The sequence below is a fragment of the Nothobranchius furzeri genome, chromosome 6, assembly GCF_043380555.1.
Source record: "Nothobranchius furzeri strain GRZ-AD chromosome 6, NfurGRZ-RIMD1, whole genome shotgun sequence".
NCBI classification, from domain to species: Eukaryota; Metazoa; Chordata; class Actinopteri; order Cyprinodontiformes; family Nothobranchiidae; genus Nothobranchius; species Nothobranchius furzeri.
In genome coordinates this window covers 70,635,810-70,651,315 of record NC_091746.1, presented here as the reverse complement: position 1 = coordinate 70,651,315, position 15,506 = coordinate 70,635,810, and the positions used below count along the sequence as shown (strand labels likewise).

The 15,506-nt window shown below is 47.2% G+C and overlaps 1 protein-coding gene across 1 annotated transcript in view; it reads left to right on the top strand.

The window, feature by feature from the left end:
* The first annotated feature begins 499 nt into the window (after positions 1 to 499).
* Positions 500 to 15,506, top strand: part of thnsl2 (threonine synthase-like 2) — a 29,218-nt gene continuing 14,211 nt past the window's right edge. The window contains exons 1-2 of the mRNA XM_015943356.3: positions 500 to 643; positions 14,026 to 14,257. Of these exons, the coding sequence (XP_015798842.3) occupies positions 14,035 to 14,257 (223 nt within the window). The 5' untranslated portion in view covers positions 500 to 643; positions 14,026 to 14,034. The remainder of the gene's footprint in view (positions 644 to 14,025; positions 14,258 to 15,506) is intronic.

The window sequence follows — 15,506 nt, the reverse complement described above, 5'->3', positions numbered from 1 at the left end:
ATTTAACAATCTGAAAAGAAATGGTTAACAATAATCCTTTTAATTCACCAGATGGACTCCATACGGTACGTAACAGTTGTACTGGAGAGTAACAGCATCGTCTGGTTTTATCTTTCAAGCAAGAACCTTTTTTACATGTTGTAGATGTGTCAGGAGTACAACTAATGGGCTAGCTTGAGACGGGAGTTTGAATCACCTGCAGCAGCTCATCAGGCTCTCCAGAAGCCTGATGACGCTTACACTGCCACATAAATGTGCAGCAGAGCCGGTCTGAGCTCAGAGAAACAGGGAGGTAACAAGCAGAAATCAGCTGTAATCACTTCAACCAAAACTGATGAATGATTAGTTATTTACTAATAAATAAAAGTATGAGTTAAATAGTTCACTTTCACTCAGACTGAGAGGGGAATCCTGGATTTTTTTTTTTTTTGTTGTGCTCCTGGTGTTTTTTTCTTCGTGAGGAGGCTGATCCTGTAATCAGCAGGTCCAGAGTCCAGCCTTAATTGTCTCTGATAGCGGGGAGGACATCCTGTCAGCAGGTTTATTCAGCTGAGCAGAAATAATCAGAGACGGAGAAATAAAAGCTGGAGCAAGTCTGGTGTGATCCCAGTTTCTGGTAAATACACGGAGAGGAAACAAGGAGGTGAGCATGCACCGATAATAAAACATACCATTAGTGCATTTATACAGATTTATTAAAAATTCAGTATTCAAAAGAAAAGCTGTTTATCCATTTGATTCTGCTTTTATTTCATTTAAAAGCTGTTCAAACACTGAACACAGGCAGCTGCTCTGAAGTAGAAGAAACAATCTTTTCTAGAGCACTGTAAAAATCACGAGGCGCTTCACAAACAATTTTTTAATGAAAAAAAAAGAGAATGGGAAAAGTCAAAGTTGTGAATAATAATATAAAGAAAGGGAAAAAACAGCCCAAACGTATCCCGAGGGTCTGCTGGGAACTTCTAGAAGAGTCTCCTGTCAGAAGGAGCTTCAATTCCCACCTCCGACAGAACTTCCTAAATGTTCCAGGGGAGGCGGGGAACATTGGGTCTGAGTGGACCGTGCCTCCATTATTTAGGCGGCCGACAGAAGCTGCGGTTGCAGGATCGTCGGTGCCTGTCGTGGTGGTAATCCCCGAACCCGCTGGTGGACACCGGCGGTTAGGGATGTTGTCAAGCTGAAGAAAGAGTCCTATCAGGTCTTTTTGGCCTGTGGGACTCCAGAGGCAGCTGATGAGTACCGGCAGTCCAAGCGGAACGGCTCGGGTGGTCGCCAAGGCAAAAACCAGGTCATAGGAGGAGTTCGGTGAGACCATGGAGCAAGACTTCCGTACGGCTTCGAGGAGATTCTGGTCCTCCATCCGGCGCCTCGGGGGGGGGGGGGGGGGGGGGGGGGGAGCAGTGCGCTACCAACACTATCTATAGTGGGGACGGTGTGCTGCTGACCTCTACTCAGGACGTTGTGGATCGGTGGGCAGAATACTTCGAAGACCTCCTCAATCCCACCGACACGTCTTCCAGTGCGGAAGCAGAGTCTGGGGACTTTTGGTTTGGCCTCTCAAATCTCTGGTGCTGAGGTCATTGAGGTGGTTAAAAAGCTCCTCTATGGCAAGGCTCCGGGGGTGGATGAGATCCGCCCAGAGTTCCTTAAGGCTCTGGATGTTGTGGGGCTGCGTTGGCTGATGCGGCTCTGCAATATCGCGTGGACAACGGGGGCAGTCCCACTGGACTGGCAGACCGGGGTGGTGGTTCCCTTATTTAAAAAGGGGGACCGCAGGGTGTGTTCCAACTACAGGGGGATCACACTCCTGAGCCTTCCTGGTACGGTCTATTCAGGGGTTCTGGAGAGGAGGGTCCGTGGGATTGTTGAACCTCAGATTCAGGAGGAGCAATGTGGTTTTCGTCCTGGCCGTGGATCACTGGACCAGCTCTATACCCTTAAGCCGGGCATACACTGTGCGACTTTTTCACTCGCAGCGTTCAGCTTCAGCTCAAACTGTACGACTTCCTCGCAGAGCAGATCTCACGAGTCATGTGCTCACACTGCACGACCCAGTTCTCGCATGCGACCTGACTGCTCACACTGTACGTCTGGTAGCAACACGTCGGACCTAAAATATGCTAAAAATAGCAGTTTTTACTCAACATGTCAGACTTTTTTGTCTTGTTTTGCCTGTTGTCCTTCAGGAGTGCTGCAGGAGGACACACAGGGATTTATGGGAGTTGGATGAGGAAAACGAAATAAAGAAAGTAAATCTGTGTTTTGTGATCAGTTTAATTTGACATGAACACGACAAACACGTTTTCTTGACAATCTTTGTGAGTAAAAAAATGTGTAGAAACAAAAACGAACAGCGTGTGTTATTAGGGAAATAGCGAGCGGCGTTGATGAAGGATTGCGCATGCGCCGTGAGCGGTTCTGATACTTTTTGGGTCGCAGCTGCTCGCAGCGCCACTTCAACAGTGCGATATCCTCACGACGGACGAGCGAAATTTTAAACACGCCAGAAGTCCGTGCGACCTCACGACTGCTGATCGACAGCTGGTCACGTGGTGTTAATCGCCTCTCGTAACCCCCTGTACACTACACGACCGCTCGGCGCAAAACTCGCCCCGATGTCGTGGATTCTCGCACGACTGGAAAATCGGCTCAAAAAAGTGAAAAAGTCGCACAGTGTACGCCCGGCTTTAGGGGGATCCTGGAGGGTGCGTGGGAATTTGCCCAACCAGTCTACATGTGTTTTGTGGATTTGGAGAAGGCGTTTGACCGCGTCCCTCGGGGGGCCCTGTGGGGGGTACTCCGGGAGTATGGGGTACCAGGCCCTCTGATACGGGCTGTTAGGTCCCTGTATGACCCGTGTCAGAGCTTGGTCCTCATTGCCGGCAGTAAGTCGGGCTCGTTCCCAGTGAGAGTTGGACTCTGCAAAGGCTGCCCTTTGTCACCGATTCTGTTCATATCTTTTATGGACAGGATTTCTAGGTGCAGCCAAGGTGTGGAGGGCATCCGTTTTGGTGGCCTGAGGATCAGGTCTCTGCTTTTTGCAGATGATGTGGTCCTGTTGGCTTCATCAGAACGTGATCTTCAGCTTTTGCTGGAGCGGTTCGCAGCCGAGTGTGAAGCAGCTGGGATGAGAATCAGCTCCTCTAAATCTGAGACCATGGTCTTGATTCAGAAAAGGGTAGAATGCCTTCTGCTGGTAAGGAATGAGGTCCTGCCCCAGGTGGAGGAGTTTAAGTATCTCGGGGTCTTGTTCATGAGTGAGGGAAAACTGGAGCATGAGATCGATAGGTGGATTGGTGCTGCATCTGCAGAGATGCTGGTGTTGTACCGGTCTGTCGTGGTGAAGAGAGAGCCGAGTCAGAAGGCGAAGCTCTCGATTTACCGGTGGATCTATGTTCCTACCCTCACCTATGGTCATGAGCTTTGGGGAGTGACCGAAAGAACGAGATTGCGGATACAAGCGGCCAAAATGAGTGTTCTCCGCAGAGTGGCTGGGCTCTCCCTTAGAGATAGGGTGAGAAGCTCGGTCATTCGGGAGGGGTTCGGAGTAGACCCGCTGCTCCTGCACGTCGAGAGGAGCCAGTTGAGGTGGCTCGGGCATTTGGTCAGGATGCCTCCTGGACGCCTCCCTGGTGAGGTTTTCTGGGCACATCTAACCGGGAGGAGACCTAAAGGTAGACCCAGGACACGGTGGAGGGACTATGTCTCTCACCTGGCCAGGTGTTGCGAGTCCCCACATGCCAAAGACAGTGGCAAGTACGGGGTCAAAAGGTGAGCCACACTGGACTGGCTTGTGTGAGCAAAATCAGCCAGCCGACAGGAGCTGGGCTGCAGGTCAAAGAACTGTGGTCAGAAACAAGGGTCACACAAGGGTCACAGGGACAAGAGGACAGAACTGGGCAAAAGGTCAGGTTGGCTGGCCCCACCCCTGGATCCACCCCTGGCTTGGAAAGATGGGATTGGAGGAGAACAGAGTGAAGACAAGCCCATCAGATCCAGAAGCCCTCTCAGGAACATTGGAGAGAAACTGAAGAATACTGCAAAAGATGATGTAATGACCTGTGTTAAGAAGAATGCTGCATGTAGTGAAAATGACACCAAATGTTTTGTGTTGAGCTACAAAGTGTGTATCTGGTAAATGACCCCATGACCTTAAGCTGGTCCAGGAAGGGTATATAAGAACAGCTCTGAACAGCAGATGGACATTGAGAGAGAGAGCTGGGGCAGGCGACAAGAAGAGACAGAGCAGATTTGGAGGGGTCATCCCCCGTCCTGCTGGATGTGGGATGACAGGCAGTTTTTTGGAGAGAAGCAGAGCTTAGACAAGCTGTTGGAAGGAGACTGGACGGAAGATTCTCAGAAGACAGGAGCTAGTGTAAACTAACTCTTATTTAATCATTTTGAACTAATCCCTCCGTGGGGGATAGCAGTTGTTTTTTATTTACCCATTTTTGTATTTTTGATTTTGTAATAAACCTTTTTTGAAAAAGAAACATAATCCTGATTCTTTCAGGTTTTCTCTAAAGCTTCACGTTTGGAGCCCTGGCCATAATTGCACAGAGGTAAGCATGTCGATCATAGGTCTCTGAATTATCAGGACTTACTTTACAGTTTATAATAAAATAATATAAAGAAACCTTAAGATAAGGAGAGTTTAACTCCCCCCTCCTTGCGAGTAACGAGTTGTCTTAAGGGCGATAAAACCAGAATATTAGAGGTTATTTTTGGCTCTGATTGCAGGTTGAAAAAGTCTCTACCAGCTGGAGGGGTTGGATTAATTAAGTAAATTGATAAAACTTATGTTAGCCTGATCAACTAGCATAAATCATTTTATAGTTACCAACCTCCCACATAAGCTGTTAGAGGCGCAATTAATCCAGATAATCCAAAAAATTGCTGAGAGGCTTGGCTTGCCTCCAGACTTCTCTCTAGTATCTTAACCAAAAGGTAACGAGTTTAAAAGAAGTGGACTACTCTGGGGATTACTATTCGTGCAAGTCATTTCACCTTTAAAATAAAAGACACAATTCTAATTAGGTGGTCCAAACCCGGGTCTGATACGATAAAACTCGCCGACATCCCCTAGAACCCTGATGGATGCACCGTATCATAAGTTCTAACGGAACCGGTAAATGGGACGTGCACGCGACATGGCGCCCAACGTGGGGCTACAGAGCGAAGGTACAAATATTAGATACCGGACTATCCGACGTAGAACTAACTGTCTTTTAGGCTTATAAAAGCTTACGCACCATGGACCGGATAAGCTTATAACCTTGGAGTGAAAACCGCACCAATTTCTCGAAAAGGAAAGAAATTTGGGAGAACGGACGATTAACTCAAAGAGGTATAAAGAAATCACGGCTTTCCGACGTAAGAATAGCCAAGGATAAAAGCTAGAAAAAAAATAAAAAGGAATAAAGAGTAAGAATAAAGAATAAGACGTGAAAACGAATAAAAATAAAATAAATAATAAAAAAAGAGAAACTTTCAACCAGCCATGGCAGATAGATCTTTCAGTATCCTGTAACCAGAGCTTTCAGAATGAGGCTGGAAAAGCTAGTATGGAGCTGCGGCAGGGCGCTGTCCGGGTGCTGAGGCACAAGTGAGATGCGATTAAACGTCATGGCTGGGCCAAAATCTAGCGAAGAAATTACTTGTAAGATCCTAGGTACTCCGGGCCTCATTCTGTTAACGAAGGGGGATTTTGTTAACGATTGTAAAGTGGCTATGTTTCCGGGCTTCATAGAATCTGCAAATGTGTATCGTTACGCGCAATGGGGAGGCTGGAAGCCGGGAACATGTATAATGTGTGAACCTCTGTGTCGGGGCTCCGTGAGGAGAGAAACCGTGCCGCCTGTAAAGGAGGACGGACTTATAACTGGGAGCATTGGAACTCTGCTCCAATTAAACTTTGTTTTTAGAGGATCTGCTTGAGACAAGCACCTAGCTTCCGCTCTCGGCAGCCTGCAGATATGAGAAGAGACAGCTGAACAGAGAAAAAGCACTCAGTCAGCTGAGTAACAACAGACAAGCAGGATGTGGTGACATCACCCCTCCCCCTACTAGTTCTGTTGAGAAGGGAGAGTCCTGAACTAACAGCTCCATATGATTCTGACCTGACAGACAGCTACACTAATAAGGCGTAAGCATTTTTAACCTTGCCACATTTGGTGTTGTTGGCAGGATCCATGTAGTACTGTCAAGTAGGTCCGTGGATGTGAAGTTTGTGGCACCCTGAACGGGAGCACAAGGACGTGCTTGTGGAAAGAAGGGGGAAGGTGTGACAGTGTGAGCGTTCTGTCACGATGTCTCCATTGATAATGCGTCCTGGCCATTTGGCTAAGGGGATGTCACTTTGGCTGAGTGGTTAGAGCGTATGACTCCCACCCCGAAGGTCTCGGTATCGAATCCCGCCCGGGCCCTCATTTATCCACCTTGCCACACTTTATAGTTTTTAGCGTAAGCTTCCCACCAGCAGCTGCTAGCAGAGTTAGCTTGTTGCTGTTCAGGTGTGTGAGGAGAATATTTCAAGCTCTGCAGTAAAATATGTCTTCAGTCTGGAGGGAGAGAGTCTCTGCTTGAAGGAGGAGACTGAGATGTTCCAACCAGCAGCTCAGCTAACCAGATGGCAGCTGAAACTGGTGGAGAAGCAGGAACCTAGATCTGAACCCTCATGAACAAACATCTGGTTCTTCAGAGACTGAAGTGAGTGATGATGATGATGGTGTGTATCTGGACTCTGAGCTGTCAGACTCTGGGTCTGAGACTGGAGATGAAGTTGATCCAGAGGAGGAGGCAGCCCCACCCCAAAGAAGGCTGCTGCAGTCCCCTGGCTAGATTTTTCTCGCATGGGGGATGTTGCGAGTCCCCACATGCCAAAGACAGTGGCAAGTACGGGGTCAAAAGGTGAGCCACACTGGACTGGCTTGTGCGAGCAAAATCAGCCAGTCGACAGGAGCTGGGCTGCAGGTCAAAGAACTGTGGTCAGAAACAAGGGTCACACAAGGGTCACAGGGACAAGAGGACAGAACTGGGCAAAAGGTCAGGTTGGCTGGCCCCACCCCTGGATCCACCCCTGGCTTGGAAAGATGGGATTGGAGGAGAACAGAGTGAAGACAAGCCCATCAGATCCAGAAGCCCTCTCAGGAACATTGGAGAGAAACTGAAGAATACTGCAAAAGATGATGTAATGACCTGTGTTAAGAAGAATGCTGCATGTAGTGAAAATGACACCAAATGTTTTGTGTTGAGCTACAAAGTGTGTATCTGGTAAATGACCCCATGACCTTAAGCTGGTCCAGGAAGGGTATATAAGAACAGCTCTGAACAGCAGATGGACATTGAGAGAGAGAGCTGGGGCAGGCGACAAGAAGAGACAGAGCAGATTTGGAGGGGTCATCCCCCGTCCTGCTGGATGGGGGATGACAGGCAGTTTTTTGGAGAGAAGCAGAGCTTAGACAAGCTGTTGGAAGGAGACTGGACGGAAGATTCTCAGAAGACAGGAGCTAGTGTAAACTAACTCTTATTTAATCATTTTGAACTAATCCCTCCGTGGGGGATAGCAGTTGTTTTTTATTTACCCATTTTTGTATTTTTGATTTTGTAATAAACCTTTTTTGAAAAAGAAACATAATCCTGATTCTTTCAGGTTTTCTCTAAAGCTTCACGTTTGGAGCCCTGGCCATAATTGCACAGAGGTAAGCATGTCGATCATAGGTCTCTGAATTATCAGGACTTACTTTACAGTTTATAATAAAATAATATAAAGAAACCTTAAGATAAGGGGAGTTTAACTCCCCCCTCCTTGCGAGTAACGAGTTGTCTTAAGGGCGATAAAACCAGAATATTAGAGGTTATTTTTGGCTCTGATTGCAGGTTGAAAAAGTCTCTACCAGCTGGAGGGGTTGGATTAATTAAGTAAATTGATAAACTTATGTTAGCCTGATCAACTAGCATAAATCATTTTATAGTTACCAACCTCCCACATAAGCTGTTAGAGGCGCAATTAATCCAGATAATCCAAAAAATTGCTGAGAGGCTTGGCTTGCCTCCAGACTTCTCTAGTATCTTAACCAAAAGGTAACGAGTTTAAAAGAAGTGAACTACTCTGGGGATTACTATTCGTGCAAGTCATTTCACCTTTAAAATAAAAGACACGATTCTAATTAGGTGGTCCAAACCCGGGTCTGATACGATAAAACTCGCCGACATCCCCTAGAACCCTGATGGATGCACCGTCTCATAAGTTCTAACGGAACCGGTAAATGGGACGTGCACGCGACACAGGTAACGCCTTGGGATTCCCCCGGAGGAGCTGGCCCAAGTGGCTGGGGAGAGGGAAGTCTGGGCCTCTCGCGGCTACTGTCCCCACGACCCGACTCCGCATAAGCGGATGAAAATGAAATAATGGATGGATGGATGGATGGATGGATGGATGGATGATGGAAGGACGGACGGACGGACGGAAGGAAGGAAGGAAGGAAGGAAGGAAGGAAGGAAGGAAGGAAGGAAGATGAAAATAGAAGAGGTGATCAGTGGATCCCGGGAATGGCAGAGCGGTAAAAGAGCAGAACAAAGAGAGGGTGATGAAGGTCCCACTAAAGCCTGAACAGGTGAGTTTAAAGGAGTCCACTGAGTTCATTGATCTCAGGCTCAGTTGGAGAGAGGTCCAGAGTCTTGGGGCCACAGCAGCCGATGATCTGTCACCTTTAGTCTTTAGCCTGGTGCTGCACAACCAGTAGGCTTGTAGTATTTATGTAGTTGTGGTGGCTTGTCCATAGGGGGCACTAGAACACCATCCACCCCATTTTTTGGTGCCCCCTTCCTGATGTGAAGGCAAGACTATAATCTAAAAATTACAAATATTATGTTCTTATATTTACTTTACATGTATCCATATTTTTCTTAATTGTGTGCACCTATGTGCAATTTGAATTATTTACACATCAGTTCACCAGCTGTCTCTTACAAAAAGGCAAATTTCCTCCAACAAACTCACTAATATCAACCCTGGGGCACAGGGAAAAGTGCCCCTGAACTGCAGCTAAACAGCCTGTCATGTTTTGTTGCTAGGGAGAACTGGAGAATTTTTGGCCAATTGGTGGAACTGAGCATTGCTCTTTGAGGTGCTTTGAGCAGATGATTGTGACATAGAATTTAAATTTAAATACAGAAAAGAAACTAATGTTAAAATAAAATATGGATTAAACAAAAATGGACATTGTGGAGTTCAGATACTCTTAACGATACACCATATGCTGTGTATCTTAGTCTAATTTATCTGTAAATTACTTTGTTGCACATTTAACTAGCTCTAATGTGATTAATTAAACTAGCACCTCACTGTTAAGCGCTCATTTTAAATTCAAGTGTGTGTTTATATATTTATGGATATGAACAAAAACAGGAAATGAAAATTGAGATTTATTTCATAAAACAAATATCAATAACTGTTTAGAGGAGGTAGGAATCCTTCAAAGCAATTTCTTCTGGAAGAGCCTGATGACAGCACAAGAGAACTAGCTGCTGACACCAGAGAAGAGCTACTAGAAGAAGAACGAATCAGTGTGTTTCCTGTTTGTTTAGCAGATGCCATTCCCTTGACTTTACTTCTGAGGTTGAATCAAAGTCAAAGTCGTTTTTATTGTCATTTCTACCACATGTGCAGGACATACAGAGAAATGAAATTGAGTTTCAGTACACACAATTCAGAGATCAGACATACATGGGTAAGACACATGACAAGAATTGGTGACTGCGGTCATTTGCAACATGAGTCGCGCTACCTTAATAGATAGATGAAAAGGGTGTTACATGAGGACAATTGGGGGTAAGGTAAAAAAAAAGGCATAGCAGAGTTAGACCCAGCGGGGAGTAACTCTATTATACAAAAAAACTCCTCAACATAGAAGCACAAACAGCACAAATACAAACATCAGAGTCCGATGGGGAGGCGGGGATGGGCGGGATCCTGAAGCCTCCAATGGGAGCTGCCAGTACGGCGCATCAACCAGCTGCAGACCAACAGGTGGGAGGGAGAGATAAGGAACAGAGAGCACATTGAGTTTCCCGCAGGTCGCTGACCTCAGCAGAAGTCAGAATCTGAAGGCCGGGGGGTAAGGTCGGGACACAGCATCTGTCAGCATTTCTCCTTTTGTGGGGGAGTGTTGAGCAGCCTTGAGAGGCTGTCTTGGCGTCAGATAAGGGATAAACATGGCTTTGTTTGGGGCAGGCAGAGATAATTTTCCTCTCTGCCTTGGAGTCTATAAGTGGTCATTCATGTCATGGATGCTAGAGGATCTGGTGTCGGGCAGCTGTGAGAACGTTTTGTCGGTTTGACTTGGCCAGGAGGGGCATTTGAGGAATCAGCCAACAGCCTATATAGGTCCTGTACTACGGTCTTCCAACTATGCTCCCGTTTAATCTCTCTCAGTGGGTAAGGGGCGGAAGTCTGGTGGAGGAGCCTGTTCCACAATGCAGGTGGAGAGCTGGGGTGCCACGAAGAGAGACCGTGGTGACTTGTCGCCAGTTGATGTTGCAGCGGATGGCTCTGCTAAGCAGCAGACGACTGGTGGCGTTGGTGCGTCTGGCCTGGTCGTTCACTTGCGGGCGTCAAGCGGTAGAGGTTTCTCTTCCTCCAGTCCTCTTCGAGTGTCTAGGGAACTGCAGGACACGGTTGGGGATGTTGTGAATGCCACAGTCCTGCCTGGTGGTGTGTTGTCTGTTTTTTGGTGGAGCAGCAGGATAAGGTGCTTTGGTTTGAACAGTTTTTGGATGTGGCAGTTGTCGTTTCTGTGCCGAGTGTCAAAGTTGGAGTTGGGGGGGACAATTTACAATGTACTGAAAGAAGTCTCCGGGACGGAGTTGTTGCACAATCCGAGAGGAGGCACTGTTGCGGCCGTGTGGCGATTAGGCTATAATGCTAGTGGGTTGACTCCCTTGCTGATAATGTTTGGCGGGTTGGTGTTGGCTGATCGTGTTATGTTGGTTTTTTTTAGTTATTCTGTCAAGGCTTTTGAGAAGGCCCCGGTGCGGTGTTTTTGGTGCCAAAGGTTTTGCCATGTGGCCAGTGTCTGTAAGGAGGGTCTTGGTGGTGTTCCTAGACATTGAAAATGTCTTTGATATGCTGTGGAAGGACAGATTTTTGATTTCCCTGTATTTGTCTGGGGTTCGTGGGAGGATGTTGCGCTGGATCTGGGATTTCTTGCGGGACAGGACGATCCAGGTTAGGGTGGGTTCTGTGTTGTCGTTCTCTGTGGGGTTGGACAACAGGGTTCCACAGGGGAGCTTGGTTAGCCCGGTGCTTTTTAATGTCATGGTCAATGGCTTGTTCGACTCTTTGAGTGGTGATGTGGGGAGGCACTTATTTGCTGATGGGGCGTTTTGGAAGTGGGGCCGGAACCTTCCGTTTCTGTTCTGTAGGGTGCAGGACAGCTTGGAAGGTATGGTGGTCTGGTCGAGGTGTTGGGGCTTTTAGTTGTCCCCAACCAAGTTTATGGTTTTTGGTTGTAAGCTGAACGTCCCGACGGTGGGTTTGCAGTTGGGTACGCTGCAGCTGGAGCGCGTGCCCTCTTACAAGTACCTGGGCTTGTGGGTGGATGAACGGCTGACCTGAGGTGTTCATGTTCGGAGCCTGGAGGCCAGGTGTGGTTGTATTCTGAATGTGATGCTGTGCTTGGCCGGCTCTAATTGGGGGGCAAGCCGGTGGACCTTGCTGATGGTGTATAGGGGTGTGATTGTGTCGGCCCTGGATTATGGGTGTTTCCGGTATGGATCGGCTGCCCCTACTACCCTGAAAAGCTTGGATGTCTTGCAGGAGGTAGCTTTGAGGGTATGACGGCGTTTTGGTCAACCCCAGTTGCTGCCCTTCAGGTTGGTGGGGCTTCCCCTACATCAGGCCTATTCGACCTACATTGGGAGTTTGAAGGGTGGGGTGGATTTTCTGACCAGTTTAGGGAAAAGGCAGACACCTTGGGTTACCTCGGTTGGCCCGTCTGTTCACACCTGGTCTGGCCTGTGGATTTTACCTTTTTGAGGTGTGGCCATGGTGGTGGAGTGGCTGGTGATTTCCAGGATTTCTTGGGGTTGGAGTGGGGCTGTTATTTGCAGCTGCATATGGACGGTTCTAAGGATCCTGACAGTGGATAAGTGGCAGTGGGTTTGGTGGCCCACAACTGAACTTCAGTTATGGATGTTGGATCCGGGACCGTTGCTTTGTTTTTACAGCTGAGTTGGTGGCTATCATGTGTGCCTTGCATTGGGTGGAGGAGCATATCCCGGAGCATGCTGTTGTCTGCTCTGACTCAGTGGCTGCATTGGAGGCTCTGTCTGGGACGGGTTCTAGTTCTAGATGGGATCTTGTGACTTCTGCCAGGGTCTTTGTGCATGAGCTGCAGGCTTGAGGCTGTGAGGTTTGTTTTGTTTGGGTTCCTGCTCCTGTGGAGGTGGTGGGCAACAAACGGGTGGATTCTGTGGCCAGGGCAGCCTTGACGTGCTGTGGGACTGGACGTTGACATGGGCTCCCCTGAATTTTGTTCCGTGATAGGCAGGGAGGCTATGAAGTTGTGACAGGCCTCTTGGGATGGGTGGAGTGGTGGGTAGGGGGTTTTATGGGTTGCATTGGTTGGTGGTGGACGTGGGCCGGTCCTTGCTTTTGGGAGGAGGGACTCAGTGGTCCTGATTCGGCTGAGGTGGGGTCTTGTGGACTTCGAGGCGGGCTGTTTTTAGTGGGGAAGCACTGGGACGGGAAGTGTGATTGTGGGGAGCTTGAGACTGTGTGTCACGTTCTTCTGCAGTGTGGACTGTTTGATTGTGTGAGGGGGACCTATTTTTGGAGGTTGGGGGCTAGCAGACCTTGCTGTGATTGGAGGACCAGCATAGGGTGTGGGCTTTGTTAAGCTTTCTGCATGAGGCTGGGGTATATGAGAGGCTGTGACGTCTTTTGGTTGTTTGTTCGTGCAGCTGTGGCAGCAATACGCATTGTGGGTGTGTAGCCTGCCTGATCCACCGGAGAAGAAGAAGACACCAGAGAATCACGTATGACCAAGAGAACAGCTGGTATTCGTGAATAAATAATGAACTCAGGGCAATTTTAATGGGATGCTTGTTATTGTGGAACATAAATGAACACATTACAGAATCATTTTCTCCTGGGGTATTTTTATTTCTAACTGGCTTTTCTCTGCAGCAGACAGTAACTTTAGCTAAGGGTAGGTGGCCGTGTCCTAGAGAGCTGCTATCCACCACGTTTCAGTGGCTTTCCTGCTTTAACAGGTTAGGTTAGATTAGCTGTTCAGCAGCTCAGCAATTTTCTGCTGATTAAAACCAGGTGTGTTGAAGCAGATAAACCTCTAAAGCATGCTAGATAACAGCTCTTTAGGGCCGTGGAGCTGAACCCTGCAGCTAATCTAATGCTATGGCTAATGGCTACCTACCATTCAGAGCTGGTTCATTTGGGTCGGTTCTGGTGGTTTCAGGCAACTCACAAGCTCAAAACAATAAGACTCAGGTCCGCTTGTCTCCTCCAAATAGACTTGGTCCCTTTCTTCATTGTCTGGGTAAGAAGGGGGAGAAAAGTCCTCCACTTGAAATGACAGCTCAGAGTGAAAAGAGCTAGCATTGCCTCATCAGCCATCGTCTCCGTCACTGCCGCGGCTCCGCCCTCACGGTCCACCAGGCAACGCCTACTAATGTTGCATTTTTCAAAATTGATATGGGTGAAGAAGGACTCTAAGGCAGGGTTGACGACCAGGCTAAGGCAGTAGATGGTTCAGAGCTATGATTCTGTGTAAGTTTGGCAACTGTACTTAAAAAAATTTAGGATTATTCTTATTCTTACAGAAAATTCCTATTTATTCTGCACAGTTTGTTTAACAATAAAAAACGCCATTACGTTTATTAATGATCTTAAACTATTAAGTTAGGAAAATGCAGTGAAAATCAGTCAGAAGCAACTGACTCTGTGAATCAGCTCAGGAGTCCTTCCTGTGCAGCAAATCTGAGTGTCTGATTCTGGGTTTGTAGGCCTCCAGGATGCGGTTCTGCAGTACTCGTGGTGGAGTGAGAGGATGGGACTTCAGGGATGTTCTGTTCTCAGGCTACGCTCCAGATGGAGGGATGTTTATGCCGGAGACCCTGCCCCAGCTAAGTCCTGAGACGCTGCAGAGCTGGAGGGAGCTGTCCTACACCCAGCTGGTAGTGGAAGTATCCGCTCTCTTTGTTCCAGATCAGCTGATCCCCAGAGAAGACCTTCAGGGTGAGGCCTTCAGCTTCTCAGCTACAAAAAAAATTAATTAAAAAGGTTATTAAGAAATTAAACCAGAATCAGAAACCTGACAACTTCTTTCTGCTTTCCACTTGTATGCTGACGACTGTCAGATCTATGTCCCTCTTCAGAAAAAAGGCGGATACCGCATACAGCCATTACTTCAGTGTCTTGAGGACATAAAGGCTTGGATATCTATTAACTTTTTAAAATTCAATGATAAAAAGACCGAGGTGATGAATTTTGGTAGTCCTACTGAGACCCCCAATGTGTATGTTGATTCCCTGGCCCAGTTTGTTAAGCCAACTGTCACAAACCTGGGGGTCAAAGTGGACTGTGATCTGATGTTTGATTATCAGATTAGGGCGGTGGTAAAATCTAGCTTCTTTCACCTCAGGCAGCTGGCGAAAATAAAGCCAATTCTTTCACGGCAGCACTTCGAGACAGTGATCCACGCCTTTGTTACCACTTGGCTGGATTACTGTAATGCATATTGGGGTCAGTGCACCTTATATTAGTCATCTACAGAGGGTGCAAAATGCCGCAGCCCGTCTTTTAACTGGCACTCCAAAGTTTGAGCACATTTCCCCTGTTTTAGCTTCACTTCACTGGCTGCCCATTTCTTTTAGGATTCATTTTAAAATTCTTTTGTTTGCTTTTAAATGTCTCCATGGCCTTGCACCTTCTTATCTCTCTGTCCTGTTACAGCCTTACACACCCTCCCGCGCTCTCAGGTCAGCTGATCAGCTGCTCCTGAACGTACCCAGGACTGGGCGTAAACTTAGAGGATATCGCGCCTTTGCTGTAGCAGCTCCTAAACTGTGGAATGAGCTTCCTTTAGAGATAAGACAGGCCAGTTCCTTACCTGTTTTTAAGTCACTCTTGAAAACACACCTCTTTACCCTTGCTTTTGACACCATGTGAGATGTTGGTTACTATTTTTTGTGCCTTATTTTAGCTGTTTTTGTGTGTTTCAATGCTGTTTTTATGTAGTTTTTATTCTTATTATTGGGCTGTTTTAATTTTATGTCTCCTGTGTTTTATTTATTTCTCTTTGCTGCTTTCTGTTTATTCTATTGTTTTAATGTATTTTCTGTACAGCACTTTGTTCCTGTGCTGGGTGTTTTAAAGTGCTTCATAAATAAATGAACTGAACTGAACTACTGGAGCTAAGATTCGCAATACACATAATGCTTCAGTGGTAACCGTTACTAGTGTCTGCATTAGATCTAAACCTTTA